General features: G+C 37.1%; 1 protein-coding gene across 3 annotated transcripts in view; it reads left to right on the top strand.

Moving 5' to 3' along the window:
- Positions 1-20,443, top strand: part of NRG3 (neuregulin 3) — a 371,925-nt gene that overhangs the window by 252,008 nt on the left and 99,474 nt on the right. For all 3 annotated transcript variants that reach the window (XM_040702943.1, XM_015288041.3, XM_040702944.2), the window contains exon 3: positions 14,531-14,604. In XM_040702943.1, the coding sequence (XP_040558877.1) occupies positions 14,531-14,604 (74 nt within the window). The remainder of the gene's footprint in view (positions 1-14,530; positions 14,605-20,443) is intronic.

The following is a 20,443-nucleotide window of genomic DNA, read 5'->3' as shown; positions in this document are numbered from 1 at the left end:
TGAGCAAGAATAACATTGCACTTAAGTAATGGAACTTTCGGTTTTCAGTATGTTCATGGAATTGAGCAAGGTCTTCTGAGATAGAAGGTTGAGGATGAGGTGAGCTATCATGCTTGTGGTTGTGCTGTCAGTGAAGTATAAATGATTTGTTTTGTATGAATGTACTGTGGGCCACCTCTTCGTCTTGTTAAAGACCAGGTCAGATGCAGAACTGGCTTGTTTTCAGAATATTTTGGGAGAATCCAGAGAGTACAGCTGGCCCTTGTGCCTGCAGCAGTGCTGGAATGTACTGTTGGCAGCCATGCTGATGGGCTGTTCTGCTCACCAGACAGGCCCTGAGCCTGCTCTGCTTGGCTGCGTGCTGCTGCTGAAACGTGTGCAGGTGGAAAAGGGCACGCGTGTCATAGGGACCAGGCTTCCTCCAGCAGCTCGCTTTTGATGAATATCTGCATTCATCATCCAGCCTCAGAGGATGGATGTAGACAAGGGTTGCTCCCTTCCTATTGCTCTGTCCTTCAAATGTGGAGGAGCCTCTTCATCACTGTGGAAGTAAAGGGTACTTCTGTATGGACTTTATTTATCCTCAGTATAGTTAAAAGACTGTGCTGATTCTACTTTCTGCTGTTAGAGAAGAGGGCCACGTGATAACACTGTTAGTGCCAAGCTGAAGGTCATGCAGCAGCAGTCAGGGTGGTTCCTGGATCAGAGCTGTTCAGCAGACATTCACTGTTTTTTCCCCATAATGGCTTTCTATTTGGTCTCTAGTACTTATTTTCTTCAAAATGTGAATGAAGAAGATCAGACTAACCCGTTCTCCTCTTTTTTTATGTGTTTGTGATGAGAAAAAAATTGGTAACACTGTGCAGAGGCTTTTTAAGCTGTCTCTCTTTTCTTTCACCTGAATTCTTAAGGGGATTGTCAGAATCACGTAACTGAGTTCAGTTGATTTATGATTAGGAGTTCAAGAGAAGCAAATGTATTTTCAAATTTCATGGGGATATCTTGTCAGAGACTAATTCTAATCTACAAAACGATCCTAAATGGAACTTAATGACTTAACTGATTATCACCCTCAGCTGCCTTTATTTTGAAAATGGAATTGAGCAAGCGTCGAGTACCTATGACTGGAATTTTCTGGCAGCAGCACATCAGATCCGTGCTACCTGTTGGAGTTAGCAGTACGTAGATGTATTTCTTTTCTCGGTGATTTGTTTTTGCCTTTGGCTGGGAGAGGCAGAGCATGGGTGAATTTTCTTTCAATTTCTTACTTTTACAAATGGCATTGATAAGAGACCCAAGTTGTCAGCTCGAAGTCCAAGTGTAGCATGTTTTCTGTGAAATAACTTTTTCATGTAGCTTCTACATATTTGGTTGAATTTAAGCACTTTATATACCTAAGTGTAAGGTTTTGCATTTAACAGAGCTGAACTGCCCAGAATTACATGATCCCTTCGGCAGCACCAACTTGGGTGTTAGTATTGACACAAATCTTGTGAGCTCTTCTCCCCTCTCTCTATTAATGCTTTCATTTCTACTGCATGAAAGCCAGTAGGTCAAAATGCATTGGTTATTCTCCTTTCTGCTCATGAGTAGCCATGCAATATCATGCTCTGGATTCATGTGCATTAGCACATAGCGGGCAGTAATAGCTGTGTCAGGTAGAGAACTGGTTTGCATGTTGGGCAATGGTTGGAATGGGCACAGAGCAGCACAGGTTTGCCACCAATTGCCATATACTCTTCATTTTGGATTGCTAACCTAATTGAGGGTAATATATTGTTCCATACAATTCTTCAAGATGATTTATAGCTGGAGTTCATCAGCATGATTCCAGCTATTTCAGTTATTTTTGTGTTAATTAAAACTTATCAGGAAACTGAGCTGCTATTTTTAAATGAGAGCTGAGCGAACCGTATCCAGATTTATTCTTTTTAGTTTTCTGACATCCCTGGGCTTTGGTGTGATTCAGTTCTCTACCCTGAAAGATATCTATATTTAAGAAGCTTGTATTTTTTTCTCCTACTTAGAAACTAACTTCAATGAAGTATATGATATTTTTGCAGAAACACTTGGTTTGGTGTAAGCTGACCCTCCACAACTGAAGGGCAGTGATGAAATACGAAAAGAGTGCGCAAGGCTTCAAGCTGCACATGGCTTCAAGCTGCGCCAAGGAAGATTCAGGCTAGACGTTAGGAAATACCACTTCTCTGAAAGGGTGGTCAGGCACTGGAATGGGCTGCCCAGAAAGGTGGTGGAGTCACCGAGCCTGGAGGTGTTCAAAGAGCGTTTGGATGTTGTGTTGAGGGACATGGTTTAGCGAGAACCATTGGTGAAGGGCGAATGGTTGGACTGGGTGATCCTGTGGGTCTTTTCCAACCTTAGCAATTCTATGATTCTATTCTAAGGATTAATGAAGTAATAATTTTTATAGATTCTCGAACAGAGCTGCGAAAGTCATATCTTGAGCTGGGTTCATAGCACAGAATTGCATTAGTTTTTATAGTTAGCAAATTGACAGTTCTCATTTTCCATTGGAAAAGTTTCAATTTTCTGCAAACACAGCAGAATGTCACTAACAGGTCAGGCACTGTCAATAGTCAAATGCTATTGCTCGTAATTAGTAAATGTTCTGTAGTCTGAAACAGATTCATCCAAAGTTGGCTAAATTGCCAATACACCAACACATTGTTAGAGAAACTTAATCAGCTTGCATTAATGATTTGAGGACAAAAATTGTAGAATATGAGTACTTTTTAACGGTGTGGGCTTTTTTAACCCACAGGAAATTAAGAAAATTTCTGGTTAAGATTTCACAGTGGAACAAATGGGAGTTGTTTTTTGCGTTGTTCTCATGAAAGATTGGGTTTTGTGGGGTTGATACTATTTCCTTAGACAAAAATTTCAGCTTCAACTAACTTTCCTGCTTATTTAATGTAGTGAGGGTCTTGTATTGCTCATTTGAATTATATTTTGTGTGAGTAATGATGTCTCTTTCTTTTGAGCGGCTCTGATCCTATAGCTGGCTTTGTGCTTCTCCAACACTAGCTGCTACAGACCTTTTATTTTGTCACCAAGCAAGTAGGAAAGAGCAGAATAAAATTCTGACCTTGGGCTAAATTCTTCATTGCACCTTTTGCAGTTTTAAGCTAGTGGATTGCCAGCTGTCATTGCTGCTGTAATGTGAAGAAAGCTGCTGCTTCCTGCCTTCTGTATATGTTAAACTTACTAGGTTTGGTCTATTGACCCCAGTGGTTTTTGCTGACTGGTAAGCTGTTTATCTACAAGCAGGAGAGCTCTAGCTGCTAGTTTTATGCTAACTCTATGAAGTGAAATAAACTGATACCATAATGGCAGTACAATACATACAGTTGTCTCTTTGTATAAAATTGTACTACTTGAGACTTGTTACTAGTTCTGTCTGCATAATGGCTGGCAACTTTAGAGGTTTGGAATTTCTCAGTCAGCAACTTAAAATATCTCCAGAAAATCTCTTGCTTTAATTTTAACAGCGCACATTTTCTGAGTTCTAAATTATACTTAATATGCTAAGAAAGAATTATTTTCAAAAATGTTTCTCTATTTGATCTTTGCCAGGCAATTTCATTGCATGTCAAATTGTTCTGATCTATAAAATGAGATGTGTGCTGATGAGATGAAATAAAGTAGCAGAGGCATTTTTATTTCCTGCTGTGAAGTGAGAGGGCATCATTTGTGTAGACCATCTGTCAGTAGTTCATGGCTATTTTAACTGACACCTCCTGAATGGCTTTGATTATTTCCAAACCAGGTACCAATTTCCACCAGAATTGAAAATTTGTAGAAAACTGGTCTGAATCTGTATCTGAAGAGAGTGTAGGCATCTCAGATCAGAAGAATTACCATCGATACAGTCCATCTCGGGGCCTTCTAACTGCTTTGGGCTAGCAAGAAAATGAGATTTTGCATAGCAGTTCATTCTGAGGTGAGATCCAATTCTGAAGACAGCAGGAGTCCTTACAGTGAGGCTGTGCTCCTCGTGAGAAGCCCGTGTCTCAAAGCAAGGGCAGGCTGACTATGAGGCTATCTTGTCTCAAAGAAGTGGTGTTGGCAGATTGAGCAGATCTGTCCCAGTCACCGATCCACTTTTTGAGGTACTGTGACCCAAGACTCTAAAGCTTCGTTACCTATTTCGTTGCTGGCAGTCTAGGCAGGTTAGGGGTTTTTAGTCTTCCAGACTCAGAAGGCTGAGTCTTCAAGACTACAAGAGTTTTTTTTTTTTTTTTTCTTTTCTAAGCTGCTAAAGGAAGACTTATGAACATGTATTTTGTGGTATTTTTTTCACAAGAAACATTCTCCACGTAAAGTCATGCATTAATAAATCCTTCTAGTTCTCCGTTTGATAAACCCATGTTAGATCTGAGGTTGTTTTGTTTGTTAGATGTGTGTAGAGAGCAAATAGTGTCAAAGACTCCTTACCTTAAATGATGGGTATGGGAAAGCAAACTTACATTTGCCTGTACTGCTTAATTAGTTCTGGCCTGCTCAACACAGTAGATTTATAAGTTTCCCTTTACTTTTTCTGTACATGAGCTCTTTTCATTGTAGTAGTCAAGAAAGCAAAATGAACACTTTACTGAACTACTGAGAGGCCTTGAGCATCTGGCAAAAGCAGTCTGTCCTTCTGGATAAGCATTGGCTTGATGTGACCTCAAGCTATGTAGGAGAGGAGTTCGTAACATAATTGCGTATATATTACTGGTCAAGCATCTGATTTTTCCATACATATTTCGAAATCTGTCTAAAATATACATTAAAATATTTTACTGAATCTTGACATGTTTTTGAATCTCCAAGGCTGAACTGAAAATCTTGCATGATTTTTTTCATGATAATCAAAAGATGCTCTGTAGTACTAGCTGGGCTTGAAACACTCCAGGAATACCATTTCTCTTGAGTATGTTTGTTTCTATTTTTAAATTAGGAATTACTCAAGAAAACAAAATGAAAAACATATTTGAAAGTTTTCAAAACAAAAGTCTACGTCTGCTGCTTCTGTTAAGTAGCTGGAAACAAAAACTTCCATTACTGAGCATGTAGTCTGTCTGAGAAGAGGAAAGTGGGAAAAAAAAATTCCAACAAATGGGTTATTCTACTTACTAATCAGTTTGCATTTTTCTTTAGTATTGACTCGCTTATTGTTATAGTTGTTTTAACAATGCCATTAATGCCATGATATAACATCTTTTAGTCCTTTCTTTATTGATTTTGGACATTTTTTTTTATTCTACCTATGTTCAGTACTAAAAAATGTTTTTAAGAAGGACTTTTGAAGGACTTATATAAGATGCAAATCTTGATCATACGTAATGTAAAGCAAAGGTCTGATTTTCTTTTGTATTTCGACTATTGATGTGGCTTTCATCTGTGCCTTAGCTTCATGAGGCTTTTGAATATGATATGAAAACGCTTTCCATTTATTCGAAATCTTTCTCATCACTGATGAATGCCATACATAATGAAAGAATATATTCATTTATCATCTATAGTGAATCATTTATCACACAGCATAGGTATATTGGGGGAAAAACCTAATCAAGTCTTTTCAGTTTTTCTGTTTGGTTAAATCCAGAATAGCAGCCAAGTAATTGCTCAGGTAGTTGGTAAAACAGTTTGTTTATTAGGTGATATTCTGATACAGTTCGTAGTACTTCGTGGTTTGTGGATGAAAGTTTTTTAAGGAGAAAGGTTGATGCAGTGTAAACTAGGAAAGTATATGTTGAACTGTGTGTACTGAATTAAATTTGAAAGATGCGGAACAGAACTAAAATCCTACTTTAAAAAGTGAAAGGGAATTATAAATTACAGTTTTGAAATGCAATTACTCCCAGAGTTGCTTCTGAAAGCTCCTGCTAAACTTTTCCTCTTGTCTACTGAAGTTAACCAGCATTTGCAGACCCTTAAGTTCAGAGTTAAGAATGGCACTCAGGACACAGTTTATGCAGTACAGACTGTAAGTTTCCATTTTTGATCAGTAATAGAAGGTAACAAAAGATTAAAAATTGAAAAATTGTAATGATTAAAATGAAAAACCTTAAGCTGATTCAAATTTCTGTTTTTGAAATTTTCCTGATGTTGATGCTTGGTTATATTTTAAGTAGTATATTTATGATCTAAACTTGTGTTGCCTGTCTAGCTCAGAGTCAGAAAGTAGTGTAAGTACTGTTTATGTTTATTTAGAAGTGTAAGTGAACTTCTGTTGAGCATTATCACTTGTTGACGTCCTAACATTTGATTTTTACTAGAAAATAGCTCTCAAAAATTAAGCTGATGCTAAGTATATATTTTTTATTTGGTATAAGTAATGAAATCTCGCCTGGAACCGTAATTTAAACAGGTTTAGCATAAGGTGACTATGACCTTGGCCTTGTCAACCTTGGCTGCATGCGCTTGCTTCTATTTTCTAGCTCTACTCTAAATTCCATCGTGAGTACTAGAAGCAACACAGTGCTTTAAAAAGTTTTTTTTTAATTTTCTATCAATTAGTTTCAGTTGCACATTGCTCCCTTCATCTTCTTTGGAATTCATCAATAGCTAAATATTTGGCGGCGCTCCAGAATGGTTCTTAGATTTCCGTGGCAAATTGATTATTTCTGGCCTATAAATGTTGGTCAGTCTTGGTCACTGTATATTCTGGATGGCTGTTTCTGCCTAGGTCCATCTGCGGTGTGTACTTCTGTCCATATCTTTTGCAGCAAAGAAATGCAGTCCTATCAGATTGGAATTTTTCTCCAGCGCAGTAGACAAGCGCTTTGTATGGGTGGAAGGAGAAAGATTTCATTTCCGCAGATTTAGGAATAAGCCAGATGATCCTTACATTGTCTGTTTTCTAGTCATGTCAGTGTGTTCTGGTTGATCTCCAGCTGAAGAGAAACAGAGGACTTGAAAACTACATTTTTTTGTTGTTTTGTGATGGGAAATGATGTACGGAGAACAAAAGAGGAAGTCATCTCTTGAAGTCAATGAATTCAGCTTAGCTCAAACCTAAGTAGTGGAGCAGCATGAGCAGGCCTCTGTGAATCTCAGTGCTTTCTACGTGCATAACTGTACAGTGTTTGAAATGCAACTACAACAAAAAATAACTACAAAACTGTTTCTCATTCTTGAATCTGTTCATTGAAACTAAACTGCAGTCATTTACTAAGTAGACCCTTCAATTGTGCTATGCACATTATATGACTTCCATGTAGATGTGTCTTAAGAAAAAAAAAAAAAGAGAAGTATTTCTTAAGAGTTTCACTATCCTTAGTGGGTGAAGTTAATGTGAAAAGCCAAAAATCTGCATTCACTGACCATCTATTTGTGTGGGCATGCTGCTAGTAAATTTGATGCCAATTATCTGTTATACAATACATGCAAATTTCAAGATGTAGGAGCTAACCTAAATTTTAAGTGAATACGGTAGTCTACAGCCACGACGCAATAATTCTGCATGCAATGTATGCATTGATTAATTATATTAACCTTTTTTTTTTTTTTTTTTTTTTTCCCTTGTTTAAGGGAACACCTTCGGAATTGAAAACCTGATCTGTTGAGGAGGAGTAGGAAATCACTAGTTCAAGTACTGCCATAGGCCTGGAGAAATTGAATGGCTTTTCTAATACATCTTGCCAATTTTTATTTCTTTTTCTGAACTACTCTTTATGAAATAGAAAGAAAACCACCCAGAGAAGGAGAGAAATGGTAATTTGTTACTTTCTGCATGACCTTGAGCAAGGCATTTAAATCAAATCCACATAACTCCTTTTTAAATGCTAAAAGCTTCATTTATTTCAGTGGTTAATACAGAGGATTTAGAGAATTCCAATTTTACTAAAGTGTCTCCATTTTGCTTCTCCAAGGCTAAAGGAACCTGAAAGACTGAAGTCAACAAATTAGTTGAAAGCTGTATTATCTAACTCTAGGCAATGACATGGGTTTTTGTAGGTATGACCTTTAAATCTCTATGCTATTTGCAACAAGTGCATAATAGTACTTCCTTTTTCAGAGAGCTGCACTGACAATTTCCAGTCTGAAAAATACAATGATTTTTAAAAAGTCTTATTCAATTTCTCTATTGAAGTTAGAGTTTTTTAACTAGCCTGCTTTTAGGGCAAATGATATAGGAAAACTTTTTCACCCTTTCTTGGATACCTATTCAATATAATTTCCTCCATGATTACTTGCTCTACTTACTTTTAACAATTGCAAGACTTTTAAAAAAAAATGGATAGTTTTTTCCCAAGTTCGTAATGTCCATTCTTTGAGACTTGTATAACGTATTTTCACAAAAGTCAACCTTTTTGTTTGTTTGTTTGTTTTGTTTTAAAGCAAGAGGAAAAACAGATACGTGCCTTAACTTACTCACAAAATAAATTGCAAGGTTGATTGGTTTTGGTTGTTTGTGGTTTTTTTTAAAGTTCAAATCCTGTACATGAAACCTTTATTATACAGAAAGCTTCATCTCTGTTGTGGAGGTTGTTATAGATTCTACGTAGAAAAAATTCTGAAGAACGCAGTTGGGCTCTTAGAAGACCAAAGCAGGGAACTGAGTTTGTGTTGCTGCTGTAGGTATGAAAGTGCATCTCCAGTGCATAGTAGGAATGGAAAAACATATCTAAGTGCAAATCATCAATAGTATGGTCATCAGAAAGAATAGTTTAAATGCATAATGCTACTTCTTTGTAGACCACGCTTTCATTTTCACTAATGGAAGGCACAGAGGAAAAACTGTGCAATTTTATAAGATAGTTTTAAAATCTAGCATTTTGTTGTGGGAAGACCTTAAGCTTTATTTAGACACATATGCTGGGGTGTTAAATAGATGAAAAGAATTAATGAAATGGCACTTTCCTCTGTTGCTATTATAGGCTGTTATAACTGGTTTTTTATTAGGTGCTGACACCCTTCCTCTTCTCCCTCTTTCCTTCTGTGCCTCGTGCTGCACATGTTACTGAGACCTGACCACTGGCAGGCTAAGCTCCTACAGCCTAGCACCCACCTTCACTTTGCAATTAAGAAAAGCGATGGCTTTTCCTTCAACAGATTGCTTGTAAGTTATTACACGAACCTTTTATGAAACAGTATTAGAAAGGTTATAGTATCTTGGAAAAGTCTTTCCATTGTGAAACTACACAAACAGATTAGCAAAGAGAAAAATATGATCTCTCTCACCAATGCTCCCTGTCTGCACTGGTTTCTGGGAGAAGTCTGCAGTAATGCTTAGATCATTTTGAATTAAAATATTCCTTCTACTATTTTATTTTACTGTGAACGCTGTTGGGTGTAAATAATACCTGATAGAACTATAAACTTTCCAAGGACTTATACACAACTACTTTACTTGTTTGTGCATGATTAGAGGTGTCTCAGAAGCAGAGGTGTCTCTTTTCACTCTTTTGAAATTTTTATTTTTAATTGTCATTATTTTTCCTCTTTTTTTTTTTTTGAGATGAAATGAATTTTTTTTTTCTTTTGGGGGGGGGGGGAGTAAAAGGACATAGCATGTATAGGGTGGCCAGACCCAGCTGATACATGTCTGTAGTTGAGCGGGCAATCCTGCTTGTCTGGCTTGATCTTCTTCCGTGATGTGATATCCCACATGGGTCTTCAGCATTTAGCTAAGTCTTTGATACTGTTTTCCACAGCATTCCCCTGGAGAGGCTGGCTGCTTATGGCTGGAATGGGAATACCGTTGGTGGGTTAAGGAATGGCAGAGAGTTGTTATGGATGGTGTTGGATGTGATTGGCAGCTGGTGGCAGGTGATCTTGGATGAAGCTTGAGGTTTGGGCTTGCTGTGTTCAAGATTATGTTGGTTGTCTTGGTGGGGAGGCGTTGGGGATTGAGTCTGAGTGTACCCTCAGTGGGTATGTGACCAGTGTCAGGTTGGGCAGGAGCGTTGATCTGCTTGGGGTAGGAGAGCTGTTTGGAGGGATCCAGTGGGCTGGATCAAAGGGTCACAGACAGTTGTGTGGCATGGGGAGGAGCAACTGACAGGATATTTAGGCTAGAGAAGGCTTCATTGCTCTTTTTAGCACTTGCCTCTGACATTGTGGACCACAATAATTTAATAGGAAGCATTAATTTTGGAGCAATCCTCATACAAATTTCTGTTGTTTACAGTGAAGGTCATTCCAGCTGGAAGCAGAGAAGCCTAACTTGAACTTATTTGCACAGCAGAGAAATTATTTTTCATGATTAGTAGCATATTCCACACTAGGCTCTGATACAACTCAATTGCCCATGTAATGTCATAGCTTGCAGTATATACTTGTTACATGGCTGACACTCTAATCCAGGATAGAGTATATTGTATTCTGTGTGTGTAAATAAGTACGTGATTAAAACTTATTGACCACCGGAATATTTCTGTATCATGAGCTCTGAATCCTCAGTCAGAGAATAAATAAAAGATGCAGTTATGTACTGTTTCCAGCCATTTACTTTTTGGTACAGTGGCTATTAAGTGGGGTGATGAGAAAATCATTTCCTTATTTTTTGATTTCTAAGTGAAAATGTGCTTAAGTAGAGCAAGCACCAAAAGACCTTACCGCCAGGAGTGAGAAATGTGTGGAAAGCTACATACAGGAACAGAAATGAGGTTGTGGCTGACTACGTAAGTGCAATGCACACTAAAGATTGTCTTGGTAACCTTAAAAAAACCACCATCTATGAGAAATGGTATTACCAAGTGAAAGATGTGTAGAACTCAAGATTAAATAATCCTGTCTGAATTTAGCAGCTATCACTTAGACATGTGCTGTCTTTCATGATTTTTAGGAGCTTCATATTAGCTTTACCTAGGATTTTTTTCATACCACTTTATTCAGAAGGATTTAAATGGTAACATTCACAAATTTTTGTTGATAATTTTGGTCTCAAGCCTAGAGAAACAATTATTTTTGTGAAAATCGGAGTGAAAAATAGTGAATTCCTTTCTCAGATTCAATTTGAGGTGAAACTGTAATTCTATCTATGGAGGCTTTCACTTTGGTCTGCCCTTGAGCATATGCCCAAGTCTGTTCATTGAACGTAGTGCTTTAGGAGATACGGCTGTGCTGTTACAGAATTGGAGCTCACACTGCAGTTCCAGCAGGTCAGAGCTCTCACTTCACTATGAAAAATATCTCATCCTACTATTGCTTTCTTTCTTCTCCGAAGGCATTGCTAATAAACCCTTGCTTGTCATATAATTAAGTGATCGTTTGTACAGCCAGCTGTATCAAAGTATGTATCCAGATTTTCCTCATTGCTCATAGCTTTTTTTTTTTAATACAGCCACAAATATAAATGCAATGATTTGCACTGCGTGTGGCAATACTTAACAACTTCAGTTGGACTTTTCTGTAGTTCTGAATGTGACAAAAAAATGTAGTTGTAAGAGGGGTTTTCTTTGTTTTGTTGTTTGTTTTTCCTTCAGAGGTGTGATACCAATTAACAGCATGTTGGCTTATCAGGTGCTGCGAGCACAACCATCACATTTCCCAGTGTAGGATGGATGGTTGGTACTTAAGAAGAGATTATAGGGTGCCACAACATCAGCTGTTAATGTATTTCAATATTATAACTGTCAAATGTGTATTTTAAAAGGCTTCAATTTCACAAGACTGCGTTACAAAGATTTAAAATCTGATGTGTGTTGGCAGAGCAGTTATTATTTGTTGTCTTATAGATTTCAAAAATCACTTGATAATGAAGCTAGGGAACTTAGTTTTTATCTTTATTGAAACATTGCTTAAAACAAGTTGTGTATGGCCATAGTAGTTGTTATCTTAGTGTAGCATTACATTTTTATATTAAAGTATCTTATTTATTCTTTATCAGCCACCTCTGTATTCAGTTTTGAAAATAACAAAAACAAATGCTTGTTTTGGCATGTTCATCGAAGTGTACAGGTAAGTGAAAATGCAACTTTAGACTCATCCAAGTCAGTCAACCAGTTGATTACCACATGGTTCTGTTTCACACAGAGGTAGCAACAGTGTATGCAGGATATAGTCAAGATAGAAATAATAGTTTGATGAGATAGGCAATTCATTTTTAAGAGAAGAAACACAGCACCATTATTATTTCCAGACTGCGTAGCACAGTAGCAGCAGTGCACAGTCGGGTTCAAGAGATGCTGAGTTTTACAAGGCAGGAGGTATACAATGAGGAGACTGTTCCATTCTGTTCCAACCCACTGCTCTTGTGAAGTCAGGAAATGAAAGCCATAGAATACATCTAACTTCATCCTGTACTTGGGCAATACTTTACCAGTTAGAGGGGTCTTATACCATGCCATTTTCAAGGTCATCAACTTTATGTGCATCTGTAGTATTTGCAGCTGTTAAGCTGTAACTCTTATCAACAGCATTCAGTGAAAATGAGAATATTCAAAGCCCTATTTGCCATATAGAACAAATATTTTCCTGAAGTAAAAGACTGATGTTGGCCCCTGACAGTTGGTAGGATTGGAATAGTGACCCACCGTTTGTTGCATGCCCTGGCAACAAACTCTTCTCCTTCAATTCTGGCATTAGCAATTAATTAACCTAGGCTGTCTGGTAGTTGGAATAAATGGTACAAACTCTTTCTCAGCTGTGCAATGAGATAGCAAAGTTTGTTTTGTTATAAAAGGTGTGGAACATTATGGAAGGAAGGCAGCAGACTCCTGTCTCTGCTGGCCCTAATGACTGTTGGAGAGGAAGGAGGGGGCTAATCCTGCTGCTATGAGGGTACTGAGAGTGTTGTTCTGCATTGCCCTGCCTTGTAGTGTGCATCATGCTAATATGTGTTAAGTTGAGCTTGTGCAGGTGTTACTGCTCTGTGACTGCTGCATTGGGTTAGGTGACGAATGATCTGTATGACTTGCAAACCAACAGTTTTGTTGCAAGTCTGAATAGGGTAGTAAGTGCAACTGGCACAAACATATGTTAAAATGTTAATAGAAAATGCTAGCGCAAAGAAAAGAATATCGTCACCCTTGAATGCTGTTTTTAAGCTCTGAAATGATCTCTACCAAATCTCCACAAGAATGTGAAGATGAGTTTCTGTTCAATGTGAGGCAACATCAGGTATTTCATAATTGGATGCAAAAAAGTGCATGCGGCAGTGTCTGAGTTTATGATGACTTCTTCAATTTTTTCTGACTAATGGACATCTTCTAATTGAATATATTGCATTTAAAAATATATATATATATATATCTTCAGAACATTTTTTTCCTTTACTGGTAAATTGTGACCACTGCCATAGGATCTGAATTTGGCTTTTTCCAGTGTGTTTTACAGATAGACGATTACCAATGAGAAACCGATCTCCAGAGTAGCACTGAGAAGAAAGCAAAAAGCCTTTCCCTTTTTCAGGGAAAAAGGCAAAAAGCGAGGTTTGAAATGACATCAATATTTTTAAATCTTCCTCGTACTGTAGGTTTTTGGGTCTGATGGGAATTCTTATAATTTATGTATTTATTCACAAATATGCTTTCTAATCCATGTGTCAATTATGGTGAGATGCACTTCTCACATATCAATTTATTAACCGAAAAGCATTTTAAAAGGCGACTTTCAGAGCAAGTGTGAGTAGAAACGTTGTGAAGGAACAGATAACTTTTGTTCCTGACGTCATGACAGAATTCAAGTTACAGTTGTCAATCCTAATGAAGGTACTGATTCTGATTTGAGCGTGTTGTTTAGATGGTGCTAAGGAACTTCTTGAGATACGGAGTCCCTGTTGCTATCGTTTATAATTAAACTGTCCATCACTTTCTTTTTTTGTGAAACTGCTTAGTGAATAAATAATTAAAGGCCTCATTTCAGTATGCTTAGTTGAAATGAAAGGGATTGTTCTGAGAACGGCCCAAATGCATGAAATGGTCTTTTTTTAAAGTAAGGATTTGAGATAAGTAATGGTATTAGAATTTTAGTCAAAGCAAATTTGTGTTTATTAAGACAATGGGGTTTATACTACTTGAAATCTAGTTCTGTGGATATCTAAGAAAGTTCACTTACGAGCTGTGCCTGACATTGTCTATCAAGCCTAAACACGTTATCTTTTAATTACAGCCGGAATTTGCCTTACAATTAATGGCTGGATAAATGTTCCCTGCTTATTCGAACATCCAAAGATCAATGTGTTGTAAATCTCATGGTTTTGTGCAATACAGAAACATTATAAAGCTTTGTTTTATCTAATGAGTTTATTTTATCTGCACATGTCTATTTGAGTGAAGATGATTCTTTAGTAGTTTAACTGATGTTTAATTTAATATTTAAAAGAAGAGTTGCACTTAACTGACATTTCTTTTGATAGTTTCTACAACAACCAGAAATAATTGAAATCCTTGAAATAATGATAATTTTGTGTGGTCCTTGTCTGTTTCAGTAAGAAACTTGCTTCTCTAATAATTGAGATAACTGTAAATATGCACGTCCCTCACAGCATTGACAGGGAAAATTGCAGTTGATTTTCTGCCTTTAAATTAACCTTTTACTATCGCATGCGTATGTTTGTCATTTATCCCCTTTTTCTCAGGTGCAAAGAGGGCTACCAAGGAGTCCGCTGTGACCAATTTTTGCCGAAAACCGACTCAATCTTGTCAGATCCAAGTACGTCAAATGTTTTTCTTACACTTTTATTCTGTTCTGGAGGCTGTTCTTGCCATGCGAGATGACCCTTTGCCTATTCTCAAAAGATGTACTGTGGACCACTACAGTTGCATGTAGGGAATTGTACTGCATTTGTTGATTGAACCAAAAGTACGTATTGCCCAGTCTCTGTGCTAATAAAGCATGTTGCCCCGCAGCAGAACAGGCCATTAAGCAACTTGATTCTTTGTGATTTGGATTAGTGCTATCCCTGATCGAAGCCAGAATATTCACGGTTCTCCGCTTTTGACTTGAGAACAAATAAAATTATATGTGATCTAAAAGCAGACTAGTTTAGGCTGCCAAGTGGTCCCTCCAAAGAAAAGAAGTTCTTGTTGTCTGGAAATGCGGAGATTATAATGTCTATGGAAATATGCAATATCTTCTCTATTATTTATTACTGTTCCTTCAGTTTACACAAAACCATATTTTTCATTATATGAGTGACCTTGCTCTGTGTTTACAGAGTGGATGTGCTGCTTTCAGTTATTAATGTAGAATGTAACTTTCTATCACACCTGTCAGTATGTGCTAGAATACCTGTGTGTATGTTCTGCTCCTGTGTCCCAGTTTTTAAATTCTATTGACTACTAAAAATAGCCACGATGGAATTTTTGGAAGAAAATCCATTTACTAATTAACACCATTCATATTAAGTTTTTAAGCAAAGTGACATACCGCAAAGGGTCATATCCAATGTGTCATTTTTATTCTTATATCTAGAAATTGTAATGTATTTAAGTCTTCTGCTTTGGGGGTACTCTTTAAAATGTCATTTGGATTGTTTTGTCTGTGCTTTTTGAAGAATAATGCTCGCTCTTCTGAGTCTTTTTTGTGCTTTCTCTTTATTTTCTTGTCTTTTTTATGTGAAAGCCTGTTGCCAGAGATACCTGTTGTTTTGTACTTCTGTGTGTTGTATAGCCCCCATTATAGTTTGCTTTGTATCTGGTTTAGCTTTTCCTTTTGCTTGACCTTTAACTGTGAAGTGCAGAGCCTATAATGAATAGGCAGATCTTTATCTCTGCCAAGTCTTGTGTGAATGAGTAAACATAGCTGTTGTATATACTCAAGGAAAATGGTACTTTGCATCCAAGAAGTCGGGGAAAGAAAACTGAACTAGTGGAAGGACTTAGTGGTACCTACCTACCTGATTGTTTTTAACAATGGACTCTGGTGGTATCCTCTCAAGGGCAGAGGTATAATATTTCACTAAAAATTATATAGATGAAACATAAAGCCCAGAAAAAGACCCCTGTATTAAGATGCATCCAACAAGGCCAAAGCCCTGCATGATTTGCGTGCTGCTAAGAATATTTTTGTTGTTTATTTGCAGCATTCTTCTGGTTGCACAAATTTGTTTTTCTTAACGTGGGATACACTCCGGTTGATTTATGGCTGTGTTCTCATAGAATTGTAAAATTGCTTAGCTACCTGTTTCTGCCCAGTATGAAGCTAAAATTCTACCAAAATGCCCTTCTTTATTTTTATTTTATTTTACTCATTAAGGCACATATTCAGAAATATATTATTAAGGTTCTGTAAGAATGGGACTTTATGTTGACATAGGTCTGGATGCTCGGACAATGATAACGTCAGTATTCAAGAGTTAAACCAGTCAAGTATTTATCTCTTTTCCAGTGAGAAGAAATGAATGCCACACTGAAAATTAGTATTTGGTACCAGTAATATTTACAGTTTGTGTAGTCTGAAGACTGTAAAAAAAGGTTCTGGTGTTGATTCACAAAAATTTAGTTTTGCAGTTCAGTGTTTGTTCACATCAGAAAGATAACTGCTGAAGAATGCTAAATGGTGAATTGAGAGGTGGCTTCAGAAAGCAGCCATTTCTTCAAACATAAGGCTTGGTTACAAAAGCTGGACACTTAAATGAACACTTTGTGTTGGGACAGCACGAAGCCAACACTGATGTCAATCAAGTTTTATAAGCAAGTCTAGCTCATGAGTCTTCAGGGTATTACCTAGGGTTGTTTTTTTTTTTGGTAGTAAATATTTTCTAAGCTCCCGTGGTACATCTGATATTAATATTCAACTTTTCTGAAGAATGAATGTATGAAACATTGAAGCTATATGTTTGTAACCTTTCCTTGCCTGTGATAGTGCAAGTTAAGTTTCAGTAAGTTCATTTGTCACTAAATGGGAAATAAATCTGAGCCACACTCAGAAAATAACTATCCAATTTATCATTATATTAATGACTTATGTGCTCAATAGTGTCTTTCTATAATAGCCCTCTAAGACAAACCAATCTAGTTGTGTGTGGCTTCTGTCTGAAATAGCACAGTGGTAAATAACATGATACGGCTCTGCAGTGCTTTCTTTTCGATACCTGGCCAAACCCAGCTTCTTACCTCACTTTATGGTTATCTTAGGCAGATCTTCACTGTACATCACATATAAGGTTCAATTTATGTAATAGTTTATATGGATCATTGCATGCTATATCATGTGCATTTTGCCTAGTTAACGTGAACAGCTGCTATATTTAAGATGCTGTTATTGGGGAACCTCTTGAAACCACTGATGGTGTTTCAGAGTTCACGAAGCAACTTCAACGACTCAAAGAGGAGTATGAACCTTCTTGCAGTCATATTTGCCACCTGCTACCCATTTCCAGGTCAAAGTTAGGATCAAATTGATAAGAAATCAGATGTAAGATGGAAAGATAGCAATGCCAAACACTGTAAATGCAAGACCTTCCAGTGGACCTTCAGTCATGGGAGCCATCACAGATGATATAAGTTCACTCTTATACTTCATTTAATTTCTCTGCTATTAACTAGTTTTTCTAAATGTAAGTGAAAGAGCAAAAAAAAAATTGAATTTAAATATAAAAACAAACTAACTCAAGTTGGTTAATCTTGGAACATGTGAGAAACCTCCTTAAAACGTGGGAGCTGCTAGGAGCCTAATAAAATGAATCATGTCGCCAAAAAGGGAAAAAGGCTGCCTGTTGCATGACAATGCGACTCATGCTCAGAGTCACTGTCAAGAGGAGGGAAACCATCAGTCTTTGTAACACAGGGCAGTTCAAGTCTATCAATTACTGTTCACTCTTCCCCTCCCTCACGTATGGAGGAAGGGCTAACATGAGATAGCACTCATATGCTGAAATGAAAGGGTAAGAGTATATTTGAAACATAGCTTCAGCTTTCTCCATTTGAGCTAACTTCTCTACACGTATGGTTCATGGCAATAGTAAAGCACTTAGATTTTCAACATTATAAATAAAGCTTTTATATAACTTTATGTACAAGTCATTTTGCAGGCATGTGTAGTCCTGTGTGTATCTGTAGGATTGGAAACTTATATGCAGCCTACATTGTACAAATGTACTCATATACTATCCTTTATAGTGTTCTGGAGTAGACCTGCCTGGCCCAAGGAGTCTTGTAAGGTAAGTTGTACCTAGGCTGCAGATATTCCATTTCATTAGTTTTTACATTGAGGCAAAGTGTAACCTCTACAGCTTTAACTTCTCTGTGCATCTATTCCAAAGTGCAGAAGAAAGCAATCAAGAAAGCAATTTGTCATGCAGGCTTTATTTGGCGGTGGATTTTTTTTCTCACCAAATTCTGCTGAACTCAGTCCTCAAATATTTTATCCCTAACGGTTTCAAAAGCTACTTTGCCATGCAAAGGAAAGTGTCTTCCAGTTTTATAATGTGTAGTATTAATTTTATATGAGACATAATAACATCTGAGTTTTCCCATTTGACCTTAAAAACATAATCCCATCCAGTTGTTTTTCAAAATAAATGCATTATTTTCTAGAAATAAAAAAAATAGGATGGTAAACTTAAAGGTTTTTAAGCCATGCTTCTGCTACTGCAGACCACCTCATCACGTAATTCCTTCTGCAGTCTGATCAGGCTTCATTTTTTAACCTCTTAAAACCGGTGTGAGTGGGCCACTAGAAACAGTTTTTGTATCCCTTCTCTGAGGATTTCAGACAAAATTTGTCCATATCCAGAATTTGTCCATTATGTTTTCATTAAAATGTGCACCCTCTTTGCACAGTGATATTTTTTTTTTTTCCATCAGTTTCCACCAACAGAGTCACATTATGATTTGGGTCTGTCAGCCTGGATTTTTAAATGTCAGAAGTCTTGTTCCTGTAGGCTTAGCTTTAGCCTGTGGTCATATTATTCTCTAACCTGTGCCAGCATGACACAAATCACGGGGTTTTTTTTGAATCTTATCGAAGACAAACCTGCAAGCTGTATGTCTGGAGTCTGCAGATATTTGTTCTTAGATTACTTCTTTATGTAGCAAACGATCAAAAACCCTTTCCTGTAAGACTCTGTGGCTATAAATAATCAAAACAAAACAAAACCAACCAAACAAACAAAAACCTCTAGATAGTTAAAAACGAAAGTCTGTTTCCCTAGGAATGTCTTCATGGCCTCAAGATAGGAACACTCCTCACTTTGCTCCTCCCAGGTCGTAGTGACTTTTATGTTTTTTATTGATACAAATGCAGTTTTATTGATACAAATGCAGTTTTTTTACCTAGCCTGGTTTCGAACTCCTGGATCTTATCTAAATGGGAAGTTTTAGAGCTTAGATGCGTGCCTATGGTTTCAGCAGTATGCCAGCCCACCACCCTCGGTTATCCCATTTGAGAGGCCTTCTGTGAGCACAGACTAAGCTTTAGGAAGAGGCTCCTTCCCAGAAGCAGTAGTGGTTACATTAGTCTTGAAGCTGTGCATTTCAGTCTGAGTTTAGATGCCTTTTTCCCCTACAATTTGTTATTTGTTAGAACATAGGATAATATAGTTTCAAAGAGAAGTCTGGAGTTCTCAGCAGAACTCAGGAGGCTCAGCCTTCTGCTTTGAGCAGAGCTAACTTAGTAGTTTCTGCTAAACTACTGCACTGGACACCATGAAAGCAGTCTTCAAAGGGACTTTTACTAAATAGAGGACATATGCAAAATACTTAAAGAATTTCTTTTATCTTTTCAAGTTGCTTGGATAAAATAAGTGAAACTTCTGAGTCTCTTACTGAATGATTGTTTTTTGTAAGAACCTGAATATTTGTCAACCTTTCTGATTTTGTCAACATTCTTCTCAAATGATTTTCTTCCATTTTTGATTTCTGGAAGACATAGGAGTAAATAAAATTCTTGTCTTAGAAAGAATTCAAAGGTAGGTAGGAGCAGTAAGGAGTGGAAAACAATCTAAGGACGGCCTTGCCAGAGGCAGATATCTAAATACTGTGGAGGGAAAGTCCTTCTGAAACAGGTTTATCATTCAGCTAGATTAACCTTAGAGGGTTTTTTTGAAGTATGTGTCTATACCTGAGTTCTGCCTTAGCTTTGTCTCAAAAAAATTATTTAAAAAATTTAAATGGAGAGTTTTTAAGTCCTTCTGCAATACTTATTCTAGAAGAATTGTCATCTGTTTATTAAGAGTGCTTTGTGTTTAAAAAAAAGAAAAAAATTATACGGAGCAAGCAGCTACGGGCCAACTTTCCTTTGTAGTAGCAGTAGTTTTATGCACTTACCCCAATCAAATCAGATTGAGTGACATCAACTGCATGTTCACTATAAAAATCATTATGTTACTTAGGAATATTAAGCTTTTGCCAAGACAAATAATCAAAAGGTGATATTTTATTGCCTTGTAAAATCAGGTTTTACGAGACATGTTGCAGCAGTGATTGGGTGAAGTCCATGGCAGTGAAAGGTTTAAGATCTTTTAGTGCCCATCAAGTGAGCAAGATGTTTCTGTTAACAATGGTTTCTTTTTTAAATTAAGTAGAAACAGAATTCCACCAGTTTAAAT

Source organism: Gallus gallus, chromosome 6 (genome assembly GCF_016699485.2).
Source record: "Gallus gallus isolate bGalGal1 chromosome 6, bGalGal1.mat.broiler.GRCg7b, whole genome shotgun sequence".
Taxonomy (NCBI): domain Eukaryota; kingdom Metazoa; phylum Chordata; class Aves; order Galliformes; family Phasianidae; genus Gallus; species Gallus gallus.
Note: the sequence above shows the minus strand (reverse complement) of the source record. Positions and strands in the feature narration are given on the sequence as shown.